This window comes from Xenopus laevis, chromosome 3L, assembly GCF_017654675.1.
Source record: "Xenopus laevis strain J_2021 chromosome 3L, Xenopus_laevis_v10.1, whole genome shotgun sequence".
Lineage (NCBI taxonomy): Eukaryota > Metazoa > Chordata > Amphibia > Anura > Pipidae > Xenopus > Xenopus laevis.
This window is the reverse complement of record NC_054375.1, coordinates 87,735,885-87,760,280: the sequence shown is the minus strand read 5'-3', so window position 1 is coordinate 87,760,280 and position 24,396 is coordinate 87,735,885. Positions and strand designations below refer to the sequence as shown.

Below are 24,396 nucleotides of genomic sequence, written 5' to 3'. Positions count from 1 at the left end.
GTGTTCTCTGTGCCAGTAGGAAGCTCAGTACTACGTGAGCAAAGGGGCGGGCCTGAAGTTGAAGTTTGGCGCTAGAAAGAGTTGAGGACAAGCTTCTGTGCTCCAGCTGGAGATCGTTCTCAGTCAAGCCCACGGTACTGTGAAATAGAGTCCACAGATTTATTTATAAATACCGGACTATATCGCTATTATCCTGATGACGTGGGGGGTTGTCGTACCTGACTGTGGGATAGTATTGGAATGGGAATGCTGACCCTTTCTTGGCGGGAGATTGGGGGAAGGGAAGGGGTGTCAGAGTTTTGCAGATTGGATCTGCTGGGTTATAAGGCTCATAGTCATCTTCACAGTGTTGTTGTTAGCATGTGGTTATTTGCATGAACATATTTTGCAGAGGATTTAGGATTCACACAAGAAAATTCCTAAACTAGAAAAACTTGTATGAGGTCTTTTTAGTCATCTTAAATACAAGAATGCTAGTCAGCAGGACTTCGGTGGACTCTTACCCTGTAGCCTTGAACCTTTGTATGATTATAGCTAGGGATGCACCGAATCCACTATTTTAGATTCGGCCGAATCCTTGGCGAAGGATTCAGCCGAATACCGAACCGAATCCGAACCCTAATTTGCATATGTAAATTAGGGTTGGGAAGGGGAAAACATTTTTACTTCCTTGTTTTGTGACAAAAAGTCACACGATTTCCCTCCCTGCCCCTAATTTGCATATGTTAATTAGGGGTCGGATTTGGTTCAGCCGGCCAAAGGATTCGGCCGAATCCCGAACCGAATCCTGGATTCGGTGCATCCCTAATTATAGCTTTCTCAATTAGTTTAAAGGTAATGGCACACAGGGTGCTTTGTCACCTGCACAGAATTTTCTCAGCAAAACAATAATGTCAGTGTGAACTTTAACATGTGTGTATCAGGAGTGAAATACAGCGATTCCTTCCAGTGTGCTTCAATGTAAAAGGTATTTTCAGGTATTTTGAGAATTTTCATAACGGCTACTTGTGCACCTGGTGTCCCTTTTATTCACTTGGGTGGTAATCGCCTTGGGTTGCATTTCACATATGAAAATACCCCAGAGTGAATTTTTTAGAACCACTTGTTGGTGTCAGAAAACCCATTGGTTTCTTCGCTAAAGTGAAAGAGAAGCAGTACTGAGCTGGTAGTGGTATCCTGATCACTCAAGCAGTAAACTAGTTTGTAAAAATGCTGAAAACCCTTAATAAAAGCGATTGTACAGCCAGCGTTATATCTTATATCAAGGATTTTTGCAACAAAACCTTACATTTTACTTATATAGTCAACAGCAAGGCCTCGCTCTTTTGTAAAATAGCTACAAAATGTATAGTTGGTCACTGGTGTCTGAAAACATTGATATATTGTTTTTGTTTGACTTTCCAGTTTGAAGCTTGTCAACAGACTGCTTGCTGAATAGACATGGAAGGTGAGTAATCATGATTAATGTATTGACCACTGCCAGTCCCTGTCATTTTTTGTTTAGTATAACCCTGAATCTGTCATGGCTTGGTTTAAAGGGGCAGTATACCTCCATGTTAAACATTATTTCAATAAATAGGGCTTGTGTTGAAAATATTGTTTACCTTTTTTATTTTTAACACAAGTTTGTGGCTTTTATTTCTTGAGAAAAACAGGGTAAATGGGAAAATCTGCTCCATGTTTGGTCCTTGTGAGGTTGATAATTAGATTATCAGTATACAACGCCCTCCTCTATCCTGTTTGATGTGACTGTTTTATTAGCAGGAGTGCATTATGTGGAGGATTATATGTAAAGGGATCCTGTCATTGAAAAGATGTTTTTGTTTTTTTCAAAACGCATCAGTTAATAGTGCTACTCCAGCAGAATTCTGCACTGAAATCCATTTCTCAAAAGAGCAAACAGATTTATTTATATTCAATTTTGAAATCTGACATGGGGCCAGACATTTTGTCAATTTCCCATTTGCCCCTGGTCATGTGACTTGTGCCTGCACTTTAGGAGAGAAATGCTTTCTGGCAGGCTGCTATTTTTCCTTCTCAATGTAACTGAATGTGTCTCAGTGGGACATGGGTTTTTACTATTGAGTGTTCTTAGATCTACCAGGCAGCTGTTATCTGGTTACCTTCCCATTGTTCTTTTGTTTGGCTGCTGGGGGGGGGGGAAGGGAGGGGGTGATATCACTCCAACTTGCAGTACAGCAGTAAAGAGTGATTGAAGTTTATCAGAGCACAAGTCACATGACTTAAGGCAGCTGGGAAATTGACAAAATGTCGAGCCCCATGTCAGATTTCAAAATTGAATATAGACAAATCTGTTTGCTCTTTTGAGAAATGGATTTCAGTGCAGAATTCTGCTGGAGCAGCACTATTAACTGATTCATTTTGGAAAAAAAAAAAAAATTTCCCATGACCGTATCCCTTTAAGGATGCACCGAATCTAGGATTTGGTTTGGGATTCGGCCTTTTTCAGCAGGATTCGGCGAATCCTTCTGCCTGGCTGACCTGAATCCTAATTTACATATGTAAATTGGGGAGGGAATCGTGTGACTTTTTTCACAAAACAAGGAATTCAAAAATGTTTCCCCCTTCATACCGATTCAATATCAGTTTGATATTCGGCAAAGCTTTCACGAAAGATTCTGGGGTTCAGCCAAATCCAAAATAGTGGATTTGGTGCATCCCTAATTATATGCGCACTGGGAGTCTATAGCTACCTCACAAAGGCCAAACATGGACATAACTTTGGTTTTCCTGTTTGGTATACATTTTATGATTAAAACAATAAAAAAAGTATTTTCAGCACATGTCCTTTTTATTGCACTCCTTGAAACCAGAGTTTTGCTTCCCTTTTAACAACCTTAAATTGTTGGCTATTTTTCTTTGATGCTCAGAAAAAAATAATTTTCATCTCTGCAGTTGACGCTGACCTCGAGCTGCTAACCTCTTTGTTAGAAGAAAATGAGGCTGCTGAGAGGAATGGTGTTGTGAGCCATGAAGCCTCAAGTGAGCTTGATGAATTTGACGAACTCTTTGATGGCGATGAAGATGGATCTTATCATGGAAGTGATAATGGGACTGAGGAGCAAACCATAGGTGGAGTAGAAGAAGACTTTACCACACTATTTGGTGACATTGATGATATTAAAGAAGAGGAAGCAGCTGCATCTGATACCAAGAAGCAATCTTCTTCAGTTTGCCAGGAAAAATCAAAAGATGAATTAGAAGGTATTTTTGCCATTTCAAGTATATAGAAATAAACTCCCCCCCCCCCCCTCCCATGCAAAAAATTAATAGAAAACATACTAGCATGTCTTGTAAGAGACACCCCACCATTTTTCTTTCTTTCCTTAGTATCTTTAAGGCATTAAGGCAGGGGTGTCCAAACTTTTTGCAACGAGGGCCAGATTTGATGGCCCTCGTGGGGGCCGACCATTCAGCCTAACATTCTTTGAACCATTAACCTCATTTAACTAATTTAAACAAGGAATCACGTAATATTTGGGCACATTAGCGAAATGATCTGCTATTTGGTCTATACTGCTGCCTGTGTGCTGAAGGTGTTGGCCATAGACACGTACATAATGGAGTGCTGCTCTCGCATACTTCTTTAGTTTACAGTACTGGCACGTCAGTACGTCTATTGACACCTACAGCCCTAAAGAAGTATGTGAAGTGGCGCGTCACTATGTGCCAGTACGTGCTACGCCTTGGTGATTCCTTATTGCTCTATGCTGGCGGTCCGCATTATTATTAATTTCATGATGGAGGCTGAGGGCCGGTGTAAATTTGAAAATGGGCCGCATTTGGCCCCGGGCCTGACTTGGACATGCCTGCATTAAGCAAATGTTGTCTTGTCTAATTTTACTGCATATTTGCACAGCCTAGGGTAGCTGCAAGGGATCCCTGGGACAGGAATGTTACTTCAGGAGAGACTGGGGTTGCTTAACAAATTGGCACCACCAGTGATTAATAAAATCCAATGTAGCAAAAAGTTAAACTATGTTTAACATGTTCCCAGTTTTCGTAGCATTCAAAATAACACGCACTTGGTATAGGTACAGTATACATCTATAAACTAATGGTTTGCTTCCTGTAATAGGGTTACACAATGAGAGTTAAGGTGGTAAACGGGGGTATAACCTGCATTAATTGATATCTTGATTAGTATGTACCAATTGCCTGCCCTCACTTCCTAATGTACTTCAAAATATTTATATTCAAATGTTCAAAGTAAACTTAAAGGGATACTGTCATAGGAAAAAAAATTTTTTCAAAATGAATCAGTGAATAGTGCTGCTCCAGCACAATTCTGCCCTCAAATCCATTTCTCAAAAGAGCAAACAAATTTTTTTTATATTCAATTTTGAAATCTGACATGGGGCTAGACATATTGTCAATTCCCCAGCTGCCCCAACTCATGTGACTTGTGCTCTGATAAACTTCAATCACTCTTTACTGCTGTACTGCAAGTTGGAGTGATATCACCCCCTCCTCCCCCCCCCCCAGTAGCCAAACAAAAGAACAATGGGAAGGTAACCAGATAACCGCTCCCTAACACAAGATAACAGCTGCCTGGTAGATCTAAAGGTGGCCATACACGGGCAGATAAAGCTGCCGATATCGGTCGTTTGGACCTATTTGACAGCTTATCTGCCCGTGTATGGGGGCTTCCGACGGGTCATCCCGATCGATATCTGGCCACGATATCGATCGGGAAGGTTGGATTTTTACCCGACCGACCCGTCGGAGCCGCTTGGCGCATCGTAATTCGATCGTTCAGCCATACGGCCGAACGCTCGAATTACCCCCGATATAGCCACGCAGTTTAGTGGCATATCGGGGAAAGATCCGCTCGTTTGGCGATGTCACCAAACGAGCGGATCTTTAAGTCTATGGCCACCTTTAGAACAACACTCAATAGTAAAAACCCATGTCTCACTGAGACAAATTCAGTTACATTGAGAAGGAAAAACAGCAGCCTGGCAGAAAGCATTTCTCTCCTAAAGTGCAGGCACAAGTCACATGACCAGGGGCAGCTGGGAAATTGACAAAATGTCTAGCCCCGTGTCAGATTTCAAAATTGAATATAAAAAAAATCTGTTTGCTCTTTTGAGAAATGGATTTCAGTGCAGAATTCTGCTGGAGTAGTACTATTAACTGATGCATTTTGAAAACATGTTTTCCGATGACAGGATCCCTTTTATCATCCAGCATGTGGCAAAACTAAATGTGATTTGATACGTACCAGTTCAGAGGTCTGGAAACAAAATATCTGTTCAGTTTTTAACATGATGCCAGAAATTACTTTTTAGTTTGTTACAATTTACTTCATTAGTTGATACGTTTCTTATGAGAAGAATGCAACAATAAACTTTAGAAAAGCTTGGATCATGTTCATTTGGGGCTGAGGCTGCTGTTTAGCAGTGAGGTCACACAGGGCTTTTTTTATGTTGGCTTTAAAAAATGCACAGTTGAGCATAAATACTCCATTGAAACTACACACATGATAATATACATTTTCAGCCTGTAGCCCAACATGCATTTCTGTTTTTTTTTTCTCGTTCCCCAAATTTCCGTTCTGAAGAATTTTAGTAAACCTTTGTAAATAGAACCAAGCAGAAAAGCAATTTACATGCAAAAAGTAGCCAGACTGATCGTCAATATGTAACGTACTTACATCACCAGCATATACGCATCAAATACGTGTATACTCAATCCGTCTCACGAGTTAGGCCACAATATTCAGAGTATTTCAGAAATTGTATTTAAAAACCTATGGGTCCCATAATTTGGCGTTTCCTTGGCAGTTCTGCTGAAAAAACGCAAATATTGGTGTTGTATGGTGGATGCTGACTAGTAAGCACCCAGTGGGCATTGCTACAGTACATGTTTAATTATTTCCAGTTATGCTTAATTTTGTGCGTATTTAAGCTAGGATGCACGGTTTTAAAAATGCAATGTAAAAACGCCCTATGTATGAACTAACCAAATTTTAACAGGTTAGAAAGTGGATGACGTCCCTTACTGAGCTGCTCCTCAAACATGAGATAGTTAACAATGAGACTTTAAATACGAGTCCAAGGGCTATGTCATACATGGAGATATAAATAAATTGGTTAAAATCATCACTATTGTTGTTGTGTTATTTGATAACCGTTTACCTGAAAAAAAAGTGAATGAGATGTGAACTACCTCTTTAAAATCTGTATTTACTACTGTTATAGCAGTATGTATGTATCTGCCAATATCAACATATAGTATGCATTTTGTATCTTCAGATGAACTAAGAAAGATGCAGGCGCAGATGAAGAAATTGCAGGAACAGTTGCAACAAACAGCACTTGCAAAAACATCAAGCCCTGGTAATCCTAAGAAATCACCAGAAAATAAAATGATACAGTCAGGTAATCAAGACTCACAGTGAACACACTTTTGGGTATTTTTTGAGTCTTTATTTGGTATTTATACATAGAAATTGCAATGTACAGGTAACCTTGAACATTATAACAAAGGTTTTTAGTTTTTTAATTTTTTTTTTATTTTCATGCATCAGATGTAGCCTGTCTATGACACAAAATCAATCAGGAAAGACCAGCAGCCATCATCTAAATTATAAAAGATTGCAAAGAGGCAAAATACTGCACCTAAATCAAATGAAGCATACACTGGTAAATAGAAACAACTATTTGTGTGCTTCAATATGGACTTTTACTCAATATACACATAAGCACACACAGACATTCTAAGTACTTTATTTCCCAGGCAAGTAATAGTTTCACAGTGGTCAAAAAATGCAACAAAGGTCAACAAATAACTGGAATTGAGTTCAAATAAATTTCCAGCCAAATGCCATTCAAACCAATGTGGAGTAATTCAAAGCTATTAATCACCTGGCCATAAAATTTTGTTTCTTTTCTAACCCCCTCTTCTTGTATAAACAAATTATCAGGCTGTTGCATTGCAAGAGTAAAGGACCCACTCTGACTCTCTTGCGGTTTCAGGTAAAACATCTCGGACAAGCCCTTTGATTGAAAGAAAGAAAACAGATTCCAACACTGTTGCTCCTCAACTTACAAGTCCAACTGTCCCGAAGGCGAAATTACCAGATGCTCCCAAAAGAAAACCAAATCTTTCAGGTATAAGTTGTATGACCTATAACTTATTTTCAGACAGGATAAGTCTTGTTTGTATAATTTCTTGCAAAATAATATCCATATTCGGTTAGTAAAGCTGAACAGTTGCTATTGCAAAAACATCAATTTGGCAAGATTGATTTATTTGTGAATTCCTAAACCAAAATATTTTTCTATCTGCAATTAACACAGTCATGCTGTGAATAACTCAACTACTCTAATTGGCTACTCCAACTGGCTAATTCCAGGATAACGGTGGAGTAGGGATGAGATTTTTCACCAAGTTTCGCCACAGAAACGACGCCTATCCCTACAGTGGAGCAATGCACCACTGACAAACTGCATGGATGAGATGTTTAAATTAGGAAAATGTTTGGGTTATTAGTGTTTTTCTAGGTATTTGCTATCAGAGAAAAGCACTTGTAGAACATTTATTCATACATGGTTAATTTTCTTTCTTGTAGATAAGAGCCCAGTTCAAAAGAAAATGGCTAGTTTCTTATCTCCACCTGAAAAATCCTCTGCCAGACCTGGCCAATCAACAGCGACACAGCCTATAACAAACACATTAAAATTCCCTGTAGGTCAGCAATATCATGTAGAGAAATTTTCTGGACTAAGAATAAGGTAATGTTCGTAGGCTTTGTTTTCCCTGTTTTTTTTTTCTATTGATAGGCAAATCTTTATATCTAATATAAGTGAACAGAGACACCCCTTTTATTTACACTTGTGAAGGTTATACAAGTATGAGATCTATCTGGAATTTTGGGGACCTGGGGTTTTCACGAAAATTGATTTTGACCATGTTTGGATCACCATACCAGAGTTCTGCTAAAAAAAATTAAACATTAAAGGGGTGGTTCACCTTCAAACAACTAGTTGTTTTCATATAGATCACCAGACATAATGACTTTTTCTAATGACTTTCTATTTTCAATGTTTGATTGTTTTTCTAATATTGAAGTGTCATTTTTCACCTTCTGAAGCAACTTTTTTAAATTGATACATTTAGTTGATACATTTCTTATCTTTGTCCCTGCTGAGCCGAATCTCTGGGTTTCATTAAAGGCAGATGCTAGAATTGATACAAAAGTTGCTAATACTACAGAGATGCTTCTGAGAAATGTATCCACTAAATATTGCAAAATTGTAACAGTGTAGAGTCTGCACCTGAATTACCGAGAAGCCAGACTCAAACACCAGAGACAGGAACATTCAACTTTAAACTTAGATTTTGGATAAACAGTAAAAAATACATAATGGAAAGTAATTGAAAAAAGTCTTTATTTTTGGGGAACAATCTAAGAACAACTGAATTGAAAAAAAAAATGTTTGGAAGGTGAACAACCACTTTAAATAAACCAAACTCATTTGGGTTATGAAAAGTATCTCATTTTTTTTCGAGTTTCAGCAAACTTGCTAATTTATATAAAGAATTTATTGTTCCAATTTGTGCAATGCTGTGTAGAATATCTATTATCTGAATGAAATTAAATCATCTTGTTTATAAATATATTTTCATAGGAAACCACGAGTGTCCTCTTCAGAAATGGAACGGAAAATGAATGGGCGGAAATTGATCAGATTGGCTCAGCTGCAGAACAAAATTGCAACTGAGAAACTGGAGGAGGAAGATTGGGTTACATTTGGTGTAATTGTAAAGAAAATTACCCCACAAAGTTCAAACAATGTAAGTTTGGCTACTGTAAAATAGATACATTTCAGAATCAAATTCTTTTAAAAACCTTAACATATACAGAATGTTTCAGATCTACTATACCAAATTTTTTCGTTCTTTGTATTATTTCATTATTAAAATTCAACAGCACAAATGCCTAAGTTGTATTCTGACCTGCACATCATGTATATGTTAAAGGACATGTAAAGGCTGCAGCATCCACTTTATCACTAAGGATTCCTTCTACTTCTCTAACCAACTCGGTCCCTTCCTTGGGAATTTACTTTGGCTGTTGGCTACTGGGCATGCTCAATTCTTCTCAACTCGTATCACTAAACACACCCTCCAGTCTAACAGCCAATGAAGAGAACATTTCTGATTCCCATAGAAACTCTTTTGCTCTTTGCAGATGTAAATGTTACTGATGATGGGTCCGAGGGAAAATGGGCAACTAGATGAAAGCTGTTTGTTTTAGGAAAATGTGAACAGATGTAGTATAACAATTCAGTTATGGGTGAAGGAGATGTGTCCAACTTATATACATGTTAGGAGAATGTAGGGTTTACATGTCCTTTAAAGGAGAAGGAAAGTCTCTTGACAATATTGGTTGTATATTACAGCCTTTACATAAAGACTAACATTTTCCCACAGCACTGTTCTGCGCTCCTTAGTTTGCCTGCTAAACAGCTAAGTACTATAGTACAGTCGGCTTACATGTATTCAGTGAACTCTGCTTCTGCTGCTCTTCTAAAAGTGATGGCTGGGGCGATTTTATTCTATTCTATGCTAGGATATGCCCTGCCTTCAAGGTCTAAAGTCCAACCGGATTGTACCCCTCAGATTGGCATGACAGCCTTCTACACAAAGTCTTATAAAGCTGCATTTGCTCTATTTAGAAATTTGTAATCATTGTGCAGCTTTGCACACAGAACCAACTTAAACCAACTTAAAACAGTTTCATAACACATAAATTCTTTAACATGACCCACAGGGGCACCAAAAAAAAAGTTGGCGCATGCAAAGTAGCGACATGCAGCAGGTGAAGAGCAGAGGTTCAATCTGAAGAAGTAAGACGACGCTTTAGAAGAATTAAATATAATGGTTCAGTCTGCAATCATTGTGCTTATGTATTTCTGATTTTCCTTCTCCTTTAAAACTGATCATTTACATTAATTTACACTTATCTAGGGTAAGACATTCAGCATTTGGAGGCTGAATGATTTGAAGGATTTGGATAAATACATATCCCTGTTCTTGTTTGGAGATGTCCATAAAGAGCACTGGAAAACAGACCAGGGAACTGTTATTGGTCTCCTTAATGCTAACCCAATGAAACCAAAAGAAGGCACTGATGAGGTAAGACAAGTGTGTTCTTATGTGTGCTATATGTGGTACTCAAGTATTTGAAAACAAGGAATAGCATGTACACACCTAGAATGGTTTATTAAGTTTTAAGGTGTCCAGTAAAGCCTGCTTGCTTGTACTTCTGGTTTAAATGAACATTTTATAAATAGTTTTTTATATTCTGTGAAATGCTTTGTTTGCCTACAAATCTCTGTTCTTTCTTTGTCTAACTGCAGTATCGGTGAAACATGTTTTGAAAAATAAAAATTAATCATTTTAAACATATTCTGCATTAGGTGTGTTTATCTGTTGACAATCCTCAGAAGGTCTTGCTCATGGGAGATGCAGTGGATTTGGGAACCTGTAAGGCCCGGAAAAAAAATGGAGATCCATGTACACAAATGGTCAACCTGGTAAGTGTCTTAGAGTAAGAATTTTCTTGGAAACAATTATAACAATTGTTTATTAGCCAAGGAGAAGAGGTCCAAACGGCAAAAATAATTTTCTCAAATATACCATCTTAAATTATAGAATGTAATTAAAGTTGAACTGGAAGTCACTTTCTTAGAAAACCTCTAGACTTTGAGCTTTACTTATCTCTTGCTACCATAAGATCTAAATCTAGAAAAGTGAGCATTTTGCATACAGCTTGTTTGCAATTAATACTAATAGATCAAATGACCCATTCAAATGAATCGTAAGGGATCCATAGTGCGTATTTACATATTGAAGACATAGTTTTGTAAAACTATAGGAATCCTAACACTTCCTTATACGAACCAAAATGTGACTTTTTGGTACTATTTTACTAAACTTCGGATGTTTTCAGTCATAAATATAGAATTTATTTTTTAGGGATAGTGTCCCACTTACCAGTTGTGTGTTAGTAAGTAAATGTGCAGTCTTTTCACTTTTACAGTTCATTCAGAACATGCTAATAAATTTGTGACTCATTCTCCAGAATGACTGCGAGTATTGCCAGTATCACGTCCAAGCACAGTATAAGAAAGTGAGTTCTAAGCGAGCGGACCTTCAGTCAAGCTACTCTGGTCATGTTCCTAAAAAGATGGCACGTGGTGCAAATGGTCTGAGAGAGCGCCTGTGTCAAGGTGGTTTTCATTATGGAGGTGTTTCTTCTATGGCATATGCTGCAACACTGTGAGTAAAAATGTAAAGTCTATAATTGGAATACATCAGAACAAAAGTTATTGCTTTAAATGAAAGTCTATGTATATATATAGAAATCAAGCTGTTTAATGTACATTTTTATAGAGGATCCACTACTGCTCCCAAGAAAACTGTCCAGTCAACTCTTTCTAACATGGTTGTCCGTGGAGCAGAAGCAATAGCACTTGAAGCAAGGCAGAAGATTGGTAAATATTTGTTATCTTTGCTAATTGCATTTCTACAGTGCGTTTGTGGTTACTTTGTGCTGTCAACTATCCTACTACATAAATGACGCTCTAGTTGTCCGATAGCAGCTTCTTGGAGTGGAAACGACACTGGCACTGAATAAGCAAGATGCAAATTTTCAGTTTTATTATTTTCTTGTAGTTCCTATTCCCTTTCCTTCATTATGCCTCACCACCATCAAGTGTATGTGAATTCTTATGGTATTCATTTTAAATAGCTGCAGCAAAAAATGTGGTACAAACTGATGAATTCAAAGAGCTGATGACTTTGCCAACACCAGGAGCGCTGAACTTGAAGAAGCATTTGTCTGGTGTGTCTCCTCAAGGTAGACCTTTTTTCATTTTGCAGATTATTCTCATATGACCACCACAGAGCAAAGCGATAACTGCTCAATACTTGCACTGTTTAGCTTTCTTTCATTCTGTCCTAATTTTTTCTTTTTAGCAAATTGTGGAAAAGAAGGCCAGCCTATTCAATCCATATCTGCATCAACTCTTTTAAAGCAGCAGAAGCAGCAGATGCTGAATGCAAGAAAGAAAAGAGCAGAGGAGAGTCAAAAGAGGTGATGGTCATTTTTTTTTCCTGTGTGCCATTGTCTTTAATTTGCCACCTTGTATAAATTATCACCACAATATATTACTTTCTCAACTATTTCTTATTGGAATATGGCCAACATAATTATATGTACCAAAGCTTTAAGGGAATTATTCAAAGGTAGAAGATTAGAGCATTTATGGTCAGCCGGTCTAGAAAACGGATGCATCCTAAGTAAGGCCTCTGACAAATGCATCATGATGTGATTGTAAATGCTTGAGCAAAGAATCGCTGTAGTCAAAATCCCTAAATGCTTGTGTCTTACATTAATAATGAAAGGCATCTAAACTGAGCTTATGCTATAAGCAGAGCATTTATGTATAGAAGAAGAACTAGGTAATATCGGGCATTTATACTGTTATGGCTCTACTACAGACCAATGCAACCGTTAAAATGCCCAATGTGCCATAGACCTAAACCTGCATTTAATAGGCTGGGGGAGCAGTAGGAGAATGGGAATCTATTCACCTGCTGATGTTTACATTAGATAATTGAAAAAAAGAAAACCCTTTCAATGAAGAAGCTTAACTGAGAGGTACTGTATGTAATTGTGAGCAGAGAAGGCAGTCTGTAAAATGAACCATAAGCCACACGCTGCAGCTTGCCTATGGGTCTGAATTTTGTCCGGTAGTAAGGGTAAAAAAAACAACTGAAACAAAAATAAGGTGGCTAGTTGCAGGCAATCATGCAAACTCTTTGCTGATGTGATGGGGAAAAACTGGGACTCCTGGCTGTATTGCAGCTTTGCAGTCAACAGGATGTACAGTCGATCCAGGCCTCACCTTTTTGGCTGAGCACAGCATGGGCAGCACCCTCCCTGCTGCACGTCGATCAATAACACCAAATATTATGGTATTCTTAAAATTTACACCCCACTCCATATACCTTGTTTTCCATGTCAGTCACTTGTACAAGTGCCTAACTCTGAAACACCATAGTGAATAGAGGAAAAAATAGAGAGAAGCAATACAAAGAAATTACAAGGTAAAGAGGAAAAAAAGAGAAACTGTTGCTGATCTATTCACACTATCACCTTAAAGTGTGATCATCAACAGTATCACAATTTTTTCTTTTTTCCCTCTTTACCTTTTTATTTCCTTTGTATTTCTGATTCTCTTTTGTTTCTCTCAAATTTAAAAAAAATAATTTTTTTTAACGTTTTCCCTGCTACATGTATGTCTTTCTTTAGCTGAGTGATGCCACTGGTACAGATAACTAAGACACAGCACACAGCAGGCTATAAGAATTTTTGATCCCCAACCTAATGTCAATTTAAACTGAAATTCATATTTATTTTTGCACATACATACATACATACATACATACATACATACATACATACATACATAAATTGATACTGCACCTTTAAAATACAGATCGTTGTTATGTATTGTAAAATATTAAGTCACATGACCAATAATACCCATGGGTTATTTTCTTGACTAAGGTTTCTTGAAAGCACTGAGAAATCCGAGAAATCAAGTACTTTGACATCTTCTGCGTGCTCGGTGTTTCAGTCCCCAAAACAAGGTGCAGAATTTCCAAATGCACAGAAGATGGCAACACCCAAATTAGGCCGTGGCTTTGCTGAAGGAGATGATGTTCTCTTTTTTGATATTTCTCCTCCTCCGGCTCCCAAATTAAGTACTTCTGCTGAAGCGAAAAAGGTATGAATATACAAAACTTATAACGTTTAATGTTTTACTATTTTTTTTTTACTTAATTTTTTATATATTTGCAAAGTTTATAACTTGCATTGGTCCAAGTGGTACAATATTAAATGCTAAAATGTGTTCTCGTATTAACTGATCCTGCTTGAGACACTAGTCCTGATCCTTAAAGGGATACTGTCATGGGGGAAAAAATGTTTTTTTCAAACCGCATCCGTTCATAGTGCTGCTCCTGCAGAATTCTGCACTGAAATCCGTTTCTCAAAAGAGCAAACAGATTTTTTTTTTTATATTTCATTTTGAAATTTGACATGGGGCTAGACATATTGTCAGTTTCCCAGTTGCCCCCAGTCATGGGACTTGTGTTCTGATAAACTTCAGACACTTTTTTTACTGTTGTACTGCAAGTTTTTAGTGATGTCATCCCCCCCCCCAGCAGCCTAACAATAGAACAGTGGGAAGGCAACCAGATAACAGCTCCCTGGTAAATCTAAGACCACTCAATAGAAAAATCCAGTTTCCACTGCGACTCGTTACATTAAGTAGGAGAAACAATAGCCTGCCGGAAAGAAGTTCCATCATAAAGTGTTGTCTCTTTCTGAAAGCACATGTCCTAAGATGGCTGCCTACACACCAATATTACAACTAAAAAAAAAAAAAAAATACACTTGCTGGTTCAGAAATTAAATTTTATTTTGTAGAGTGAATTATTTGCATTATAAACAATGTAATTTAGAAATAAAAACTACACCATTAAAATCATGACAGAATCCCTTTAAAGGACATGTAAACCCCCTCCACAAAAATTTAATCAGTGAACAGCCTCTTTGAAATGTTTACATAAGTGCCACTCTGGTTGTTAAAAGGCTAACAGTAAGACTGCATCATCCCCCTTAATCACTTAGAAATCCTTCTCCTCCTTTAACCAACTCTGCCCCCTCCCTCAGGAATATGCTTTGGCTGTTGACTTATGAGCATTCTCAGTTCTTCTCAGGTCAGATTACTAAACACACCCTCCAGTCTAACAGCCAATGAAGAGAGCATTGCTGGTTCCCATAGAAAACACTAGCTGTCTAATCCTATTTCTTTCTCTTAACCACCTCTCCTGAGCTCAGCTTAACCATTACAGTGCTCAACCCCAGCACAATCTTTTATCAAAGTATGTTGTGCCTGTGTAAATCTGCATTGCATGAACTTTAAGGCATACGTCTCCTGTTTGCAGATGTCTGTTACTGATGATGTGTCTAAAGGGAAAATGGCTGCTGGCTGAAAGCTATTTGTTTTAAGAAAATGTAATGGCGCTGCCAAATGGAGGGGGTATATGCAGTACAAATGATGTGGCTTGGGTGGGGAAGATATGCCTAACTTATATATATTATAGGAAAATGTAGGCTTTACATGTCCTTTAAAGGAGAAACAAACCCCTTATTAAAAAATCCCTACCCCCACCACACACAGACCCTCTCCCCGAGCCTAGCTGCTACCCCGGGCAAATGCCCCTAACTTTTTACTTGCCCCTCTGTGCAGATTTATGTATCGGAGTTCAGGGCAGCCATCTTCTGGGTCTTCGGTAATCTGAGAATGAGACTGGTGTCCTAAATGGACAAAAATTGCCAAAGCGCCGGAAGAAGATACGGAAGATGGCTGCCGTTAATTCCGATCACTGAATCTGCACCGAGGGGTAAGTAAAAAGTTAGGGGCATTTTCCCAGGGGTAGCTGCTTGGCTGGGGGGGAGGAGGGTGGAGAGTGTGTTAGGTGGGGTGGGGGATAGGATTTTTCTTTAATAAGGGTTTTTTTTCTCCTTTTAAGCTGGCCATACAGTGGACTGTATTGCCTGTAGACCTGATCACTTCGGACCAAGTTTGCAGGTTATTTATGGGGCCAAAATAATGGTGAACCCAACTGATCTATGGACAGGGCTCTTCCAGATGTATATCTTGTTGGTGACCTTTAATGCAATCATCGCCCAGTGGATCACCTCTGTGTCATCCAATCTTTGGACTGGGAGCTAAAGATCTTTTCAGAAGGAAAATATTTTTCCACATTCTACACCAACTAACACAATGTATTTGTTTTGATCAAGTAAAAAGTATAACTGTGCTAGTTATTTCTCATACCTGTCAAACTTTATGAAATCTCAAGTTTTTTAAATATTAGCTTGATTTATCTTATTTGCATATTTAGAAAATTTCAGCTGTAGTCTACACAGGATTTTCGACCAGTTCTCTAATCTCGAGGTGAAGCACCTCTGTCAAAATACCCTTCGTAGCCTGTTTATTAAAAGCAATTAGAAAGTCAATGGCAGTGACAGATCATAAGTTCAAGTGCACTTCTAGTGCATAAACTACGCGATTGTTACATGCATGTGTCCACAGCCAATCCACTGTAAACTGCTTTTTATCAGAGGCAATTTTTAGCTTTTGTCTGTCACGTTTCCAAAAAAAGTCAACAAATGATGTTTTTTTTGTGCCATTGCCCTTTTCTCACTGGTATATGCGTGAACAAAACTGATACAAAATGTTACTTGTATTTTTTGCTTTGGACTTCTGGGTAAAACAACAGGTATTTGAAGTTCTGGTGTTTTGGTTTTTTTTTTAAGTTCTCTCCTCTTTAGTATTCCCTTGTACTAATAATGTATTGCCCTTGACTGCACTATCATAATATTTTGTGTGTGTTTCAGTAGATTTTAGTTATGGCATTCAAAATTAAGTGAAATCCCAGCATCCCTTGCATTCTCCATACCTGTAATATTCAGATATAACTATGCTGACATTTGATAGCTGTTAAAAGTATGATGTGTTCTGCATTGCAACACTTATTTTTGTTTTTTCTAGCTATTGGCTATTCAGAAGCTACAAGCCAAAGGACAAACCCTTGCCAAAACAGATCCAAACAGCATTAAACGCAAGCGAGGTAGTTCATCAGAAGAGCTGGTTGCTCAGAGAGTGGCGTCACATGCATCAACATCCCCCAAATGTAAGTCTTTTGTCAAAATTTTTTAATATTGGTTAAATGTGTGAAATAGTCCTTCAGAGGTGTAAATTCTGGTGCCTGGGTCCCCACTTCACAAAATTATGGGCTAGCCAGCATCTCCTCCAATTCTACTGTCATACAGCTGTAACCTTATTGCAACATTCTCGTCTATGTTTCTGCAGTAACGTACGGAATTCTTTGTGAACCTAGAATGTTCCTTTATGTGAGTGTACTACTGCAAATATAGAGGGAGAGTATGTTTGAATGCCTAAAGTAAAGAGTACCATCCTGTTTTGTTTTTTGTGTTAAGGAAAAAATAAAGGGCAAACTCTAACTTGTAGTGATTGCCACAAAAAAGTAAATGAAATTATACGGTTAAAATGTTCCCTTTTTTTCCCTGTGTAGCTCCTGATGAGAATGAGCCCGCCATTAAAAAGCACAGAGATCAGTTGGCCTATCTAGAGTCAGAAGAGTTTCAGAAGATTTTGAATGCCAAATCCAAACACACTGGTATCCTCAAGGAGGTATATAGTAGTGTTTAGTATGATGATGAAATTTGTCTTGTCTGCATCCTACATTAAACTTGCTTAGACCAATATGAAAGGCTGAATTCTGAGAGAGGTAGGGCTTAACATAGTTTTATTTATCCCACCAATGCTAATGAGTTGACTCACTCTGTGGGAAAGTAAAATGCTTCTAAACCTTAAAAGCATACCGTATATACTAGACGAGCGTATAAGCCGACCCGAGTATAAGCCGAGGTACCTAATTTTACCTACGAAAACTGGGAAAACTTATTGACTCGAGTATAAGCCTAGACACAACTACAGCCCTGTCTCCCAGCAGCGCATATTCCGCCAAAGTGAACCCCCCAGCGATCAACCGGACTTCTTTGCAAAGTTGATGGTGACAGAGAATTGCCAAACGGATTACTGTTTGCATTGTTCTAGTGTCCCACTACCATGTGCAGAGGGTGCTGTTTGATATTGCCATTACTGTTAATCTTTCGTATAACCAACAGAGGGCGCTGTGTGATATTGCCATCACTGTTAATCCTTCATGTAACCAACAGAGGGCGCTGTGTGATATTGCCGTCACTGTTATTCTTTCATATAACCAACAGAGGGCGCTGTGTGATATTATTATATACGAACTGTTGGTATAGGAATGATTAAAAGTGACTGCAATCTCAGCTACTGCCCACTGACTCGAGTATAAGCCGAGGTAGACTTTTTCAGCACATTTTGGATGCTGAAAAACTCGTCTTATACTCGAGTATATACGGGTAAGCATTCTTAAGTGATGAAATTGACACAAAGGCATCTGAGAGATTGTGGTGGTTTACTCCTGTAGGAAGGCACATTTACTGATAGCAAGGAGTGCCAAGAACATAGCAGGTTAAATGCTTGGCAGACGATTCTTACTTGACATTGTACACCACAGCGATTTTGCCCTCTCTAAAAAAACGTTTGAGTGCTATTGTCCTTCAAACTTGTTAGGGGAAAAAGGGTACAGTAATTGCATGGTGCAACATTAACACTCAATTTCCTTAATTTACATAGTGTCAAAATCTGTTTTACATGCTTAAAGGGCCAATAACACAATGTTTTTTTAGAATTGTATTTAACCCTTTCCTAAACAAAGAAGGCAAAACCTGCAAATGCTTCCAATTGTAAAGGAAAAACTTGGTAAATAGGCTGTGCAAAATAAAAAAAATGTTTCTAATATAGTTAGCCAAAAATATACTAATTATATTAGAAATATTTTTTTATTTTGCACAACCTCTTATTTACCCGGTTTATATTTTTATACTGGACTTTTCCTTTAAGGTTGCACTATATCTCTATATCGTGTGTAATTATTTAAATAAAAAAGTTTGTAAGTAAACTTTTTTTTTTAACCTTATTTGTGTGAGATCCTGACCCTTTAATGTAGCAAGGTAGCTGAAATAATCATAGATAGAACTAAGATAAACTAGCTATTTTTATTGCAATCACATTTCAAATCTATTTCTCAGGCTGAAGTAGAGATCCAAGAACGTTATTTTGATCCCCTTGTTAAAAAAGAGCAACTAGAAGAGAAAATGCAAAGCATCAGGGAGCAATCGTGTCGTGTAGTTACATGTAAAACGGTAAGTGCAGTGTAATAGGAATCCAATTCTTACCAGAATACACAAATCATGAAGCCATGTGTTACCTATAACAGCCTTTTACTTATATGGGGGGGTTTGTGGATGCACACCTAAGGCCAATTTCAAAAAGTATAATTTCAAAAAGTATAAAGCCCTGTCTAAGTAATTCAAGTAAATATGCCAGTGCATTTAATTTTGAAACAGGGTTTTTTTGTTACAAGGTTATGATCATAATATTGATAAGCCACCATACCACGTCAAGGTAAAACCCCACATGGTGGTCCCTAACTTATTTATCTTTAGTCATAGTAAACAAGGTACATTACCTCTCTGTAGTAGCAATTCTTTGTATAAACATCTCCTGTGCCTTGGTTTCAACTCTGTGCTAGATCCTCCCCCGCCAACTTGCTGAGCGGCTTTTAAGAGGGAGAGACTGCCTTAACCAACGCCCATTTTAGAAAAGTAGAAATCAGGTGTTGTAATTAAAATCAAGGTAGAGTGATATGTGCAGTTGCACAATAGTGTGTATACATGTGTAAGTGAAAAGTGAAAGTATGTATGGTAGTGGTAAGGGAAAGTGTATGTGTATTTGGGAGTATATGTGTAAGAAAGCATAGAATAAAAGAATGTAAAGAAGAAATAAATGAGAGACATAATAAGTGTATGTGTACATAGAGTAGTGTCTAATGGGACGTTGGTTTTATTACGGCTAGACCCTCATGTGGTTATTGCACCCTCATACCCCCCCTTTATACTTTTGGTGGTCCCCCTCACTTGTTGTGCCTTGGTTTGTGCAATCGCTCTCTCTTAAAAGCCATAAGTGCTGGCGGCATGGGAGGGTCTAGCCGTGAAAAAACCAACGTCCCATTAGACACTACTCTATGTACACATACACTTATTATGTCTCTCATTTATTTCTTCTTTACATTCTTTTATTCTATGCTTTCTTACACATATACTCCCAAATACACATACACTTTCCCTTACCACTACCATACATACTTTCACTTTTCACTTACACATGTATACACACTATTGTGCAACTGCACATATCACTCTACCTTGATTTTAATTACAACACCTGATTTCTACTTTTCTAAAATGGGCGTTGGTTAAGGCAGTCTCTCCCTCTTAAAAGCCGCTCAGCAAGTTGGCGGGGGAGGATCTAGCACAGAGTTGAAACCAAGGCACAGGAGATGTTTATACAAAGAATTGTTACTACAGAGAGGTAATGTACCTTGTTTACTATGACTAAAGATAAATAAGTTAGGGACCACCATGTGGGGTTTTACCTTGACGTGGTATGGTGGCTTATCAATATTATGATCATAACTTTGTAACAAAAAAACCCTGTTTCAAAATTAAATGCACTGGCATATTTACTTGAATTACTTAGACAGGGCTTTATACTTTTTGAAATTATACTTTTTGAAATTGGCCTTAGGTGTGCATCCACAAACCCCCCCATATTGGAGCCTTTTACTTATGTCACTAAGGCGTGTGTAAATATTTAGTCACTATCTTTTTAGTTTGTACCCTGTAGCATGGTTGTTTGCAATGTATTTCCAGGGTGAGGTCATTGCACACAGGGAAGGGTTTTCCTGCTTTATGGCTTGCGGAGCCCAATGACTTTGCCCATCAAACCACTTTATTTATTTTTTTTCCTCTGTGTTGATGAACTCTGTTTCAGCTTTTCTGACTTGTTTACTTATTTCCCAGGCTTCTTGCCCCTTATTAAATAATGCAGACACTGATGTAACTTCATTTTAGTGTTTAACATTTTTCTCAAGGACCCAAATTAAGTTGCAAAATTGGCTACATGACCCAAAACATTTCTTAGAACCATTTATGTCTTAATTACTATTGTCTATTAAGATGAAGCTTCACCCTTTTAAGGGCAGAGACACACAGGCAGATTTGGGGAGATTAGTCGCCCGGCAACAAATCTCCTCTTCTTAGCGACTACTAATCTCCCCAAACTGCCTTCCGGCCGGCTAGAATGAAAATTGCGGGTGGGGTGGCACTCTGAGTACTTAGTTTTCAGAAGTTTCCTTGTGAAGCAGCTTCGGGTGACTTCGGAATATTCAATCTGAGTGCTAACCCGCTGGCGATTTTCATTCTAGCCAGTGGGAAGACGGCTTCCGTTGCACAAATAATTTATTTTTTCACTGAACCGGATTGCTGCTGGAATATATTTTGGACCCCACGAAGAAGAGGAGACGTGTCGCCGGGTGACTAATCTCCCGTGTGTGTCTGCGCTAAAGGGGATCACGGAGCCCCACCCCAAAACTGCATTGGAGAACCAGTTCTGCATCCCAACCATAGGTTTAGAGCCTTCATATAGGGTTGATTTTACAACTAACTTTTTGACATTTAGCTCCGAGGGATATTATTTGCAAAACTGCAAGTTTACAAGATATTTTTACAAAGAGAAGAACTTACTCTAGCGATACAAATCAGTTTATGAAATACTCTACCACTATATACTTTTTCAATATGTACAAAACTCTGATTTTGTTTTTCTTTTCTGCACAGTGCAAGTACACTCACTTCAAACCTAAAGAGACCTGTGTTAGTGAGAACCACGATTTCCATTGGCACAATGGTGTGAAAAGGTTCTTTAAATGTCCCTGTGGTAACAGAACTATATCCTTGGATAGACTGCCCAAGAAGCATTGCAGGTATAATACTCGTGTAGCATTCCTGACTTTATTCTACCAGAATATAGAGGCATCTTTCATGCAGTAGTTGGGAGGATGAGCTAATGATGACTGACCCCTTTATCCTGCTGTGAGAATATCCGTAAACATGTATCAATTCTTCAAATTTATAAATTAGCTGACAAATGTTTGGTTAAAAGTTAGAAAAGCTACTAGATGTCATGTGTATAAGAAACTGTAGCCTTGAAGGAGGTTGTTGAAGAAAGAAGAAACTTTACACCTTGTACCCTGCATTTGTCTTGAGAGCAGGATCCTGCATTAATACAGGTTGGCATTGGCACCATTCTGGTTAATTATTTTGGATTTGATTCACAATTTGCCCCCTGTACTATGTACATAGTATTGTGGAAGGGGGTCAGGCTGCAGATAAAGGGTACAATTTCAGGAAAGGTGCAATTTGACACATAAGCTTGGGCCTTCGCTATTACCATAGGTTGTCACACTTCATAAAATTTAGTTTTAACAGTTAAAATGTCCAAATTTTTGGATGGGAAATATTTCACCAAATGTAAATGAGCCTCCATAAAAAAATCCATAATTCCAAAACAAATGATTCTACACATGAAGTAATCTCTGGTCTATGCTATGTTCTTCTAGCCTATTCATTTATATATTTTTTTTCTATTCTACAGCACTTGTGGCCTCTTTAAGTGGGAAAGAGTTGGTATGCTTAAGGTAAGTGTCTGTACACAGGCAGATGACTTGAACCTTGCTTTGTTTCTTTGTTGCTTTTTTTATATGGGTGTAAATGTAATGTATGATCTGCAGAATACCTCCCCACGTTTACCCAATTTTAACCATTAACGAGTTTGTTCCTGATCAGCAAACTGTCTACTGGCATTCATCTTTGCTTGCAAAAATGATTCTAATTATCTTGGTTCCATTCACAACACAACCCTTAGCATGTCAGTCCATGTCTCTTATGGCTTAATGGTTTTCAAGTCATGTTTTTAATATGTTTCGGTTAAGCCACTGCAATTGCAGTCGAAAACCAAGATGGCATACCATTAAAGAAACACATGCCATAGGCATATTTGTATGAGTAGTCGAATCAAGACTGTCAATCATATTTCCAAATACCATTTGGCAGTGTTCATATTACACAGGAGCGATATTAAATGGACTTTGTGTTTAGCTTGAACCTTGGATGTGCACATTATACCTGGTAACATTGTGCAGCTACAGGTAAATAAGTGTGTTTGGGATTTTACCTTTTTATACATGAATTTCTTTATCACCTGTACTCTGGTACAAATACCAAAGTAATGCAGAGCATAATAGGTAAATTCATGTTTTCTGTTTTCTTTTTATAGGAAAAAACTGGCCCAAAATTAGGAGGAGAAACACTTTTGCCAAGAGGAGAGGAACATGGCAAATTTCTGAATAGCCTTAAATAACGATGAATGCGTGGCTGGAACACACAGTACAATCTATCTTTGTAGCCTTCTTGCAAGATTTTCCCCCTATACAATGCACTCCTTTGGCCTGATCCTATAGATCGCTTTATTATATTATTAACTTTTAAAAAGCAAGGCCAGTTCTGAATAGGACTATGAAAATGAAGGAGCCATGTGTAATCACTGCTACTGCTCCTGAGATCAGTATAAAGGAAACCTCTTTGTATGGCAAAATCATTTGTACAAAGTTTGCTCTCCATGTGTGGCTATATGTTGGTTTCCATAACACTGCCTCAGTTTGATCAAGTGACAACAGCATTGCAGAATCATGGGATGGGAATACAAGAACAAATATTGCTGCTGCTGTTCTGTAGGGTTGCCTGTACTGGACAACTTTTAACCTCTGGATTTTTCCCAGTATGCTAGCTAGGAAAATTTCTTTTGCGTTTACATCTTATCTTTCAACCTCTTCTTGATGAAAAACTAAATATTTTGAATTGGGCTGTGTGTTTGTAATGTTTTTTTATGCAAGGTATGTTTTTTGTGAATATGTATATGTTGTCACTATTTTTTAAAGGATATTTTTATTGTTAAATTTATTTAGAGCAAGTGTAGTAAGCGGGATCGATTGTTTCTAGACTTTATCAGAGAGGTACATGTTTATAAAGCTGCTAACAATAAATCTTTTGAAATAATTGTGTGCTGTTTTAATATAATTGGTCATTAAAAAAAAGACAAATTAATTTGCATGGTTTTCATTTTGGGGTCTTCACTTGTGATGGGCGAATTTGTTTCACTTTTCCGCAACTTGCGGAAAAATTTGCAAAACATAGATTTTGTCACCGGCAATTTTTCGTCGCCAGTGAATTTTCGTCAAATTCTCTAATTTATTCGCCGGCAGCGAAATGTGCAAATTCGCTGTGAATTCACGCCTGGAGAATAAATGAGTCCATCACTAGTCTCCACATGTCCATGTGTATTGGACAATAAACTGTTTAGAAGAACCCTGGCAATCACATTTATGACAAACCTCTAATGTCAAGAAGGCTACAAACATCGCCAAATTGATCCCTGGACTTCTCCCATTGAATTGCACAGTAATTCAGCAAGTTTTAGGTGGCGAATAGTCCAATTCAAATTCTTAAAGGGTCAAAGTATAAATCTCAAATCAAATTAGAATTTTTTTTAAAAAAAACTTGAATGAATGACAGTTTTGACCATTAAAAAAAATCCATAGTTTCAATTTGACCCTTAATAAATCTTCCCCTAAGTGTCTCTTAATTACCTTGCTGCTGGATGAATCCAATAAATCCGAATTTGAACCTAACCTTGCCGATATTGC

General features: G+C 37.9%; 1 protein-coding gene across 4 annotated transcripts; it reads left to right on the top strand.

The window, feature by feature from the left end:
- Positions 1-23,797, top strand: mcm10.L (minichromosome maintenance 10 replication initiation factor L homeolog). Of its 4 annotated transcripts, none has more exons than XM_018250813.2 (20): positions 1-134; positions 1,405-1,447; positions 2,917-3,225; positions 6,279-6,362; positions 7,002-7,136; positions 7,598-7,760; positions 8,658-8,823; positions 10,000-10,167; positions 10,452-10,568; positions 11,117-11,313; positions 11,428-11,528; positions 11,786-11,893; positions 12,013-12,130; positions 13,610-13,829; positions 16,668-16,809; positions 17,212-17,330; positions 18,824-18,937; positions 21,473-21,618; positions 22,290-22,332; positions 22,971-23,750. In XM_018250813.2, exons 2-20 carry the CDS (start codon positions 1,441-1,443, stop codon positions 23,052-23,054), a joined length of 2,541 nt encoding a protein of 846 aa, XP_018106302.1. In that variant the 5' UTR covers positions 1-134; positions 1,405-1,440; the 3' UTR covers positions 23,055-23,750.
- Positions 23,798-24,396: the final 599 nt, after the last annotated feature.

Bases quoted from the DNA above. Each gene is read 5' to 3' on its own strand.
- mcm10.L (XM_018250811.2), top strand. The intron at 11,529-11,785 runs GTAAATATTTGT...CATTTTAAATAG, and splicing joins TGAAGCAAGGCAGAAGATTG to CTGCAGCAAAAAATGTGGTA. The intron at 21,619-22,289 runs GTATAATACTCG...TCTATTCTACAG, and splicing joins CTGCCCAAGAAGCATTGCAG to CACTTGTGGCCTCTTTAAGT.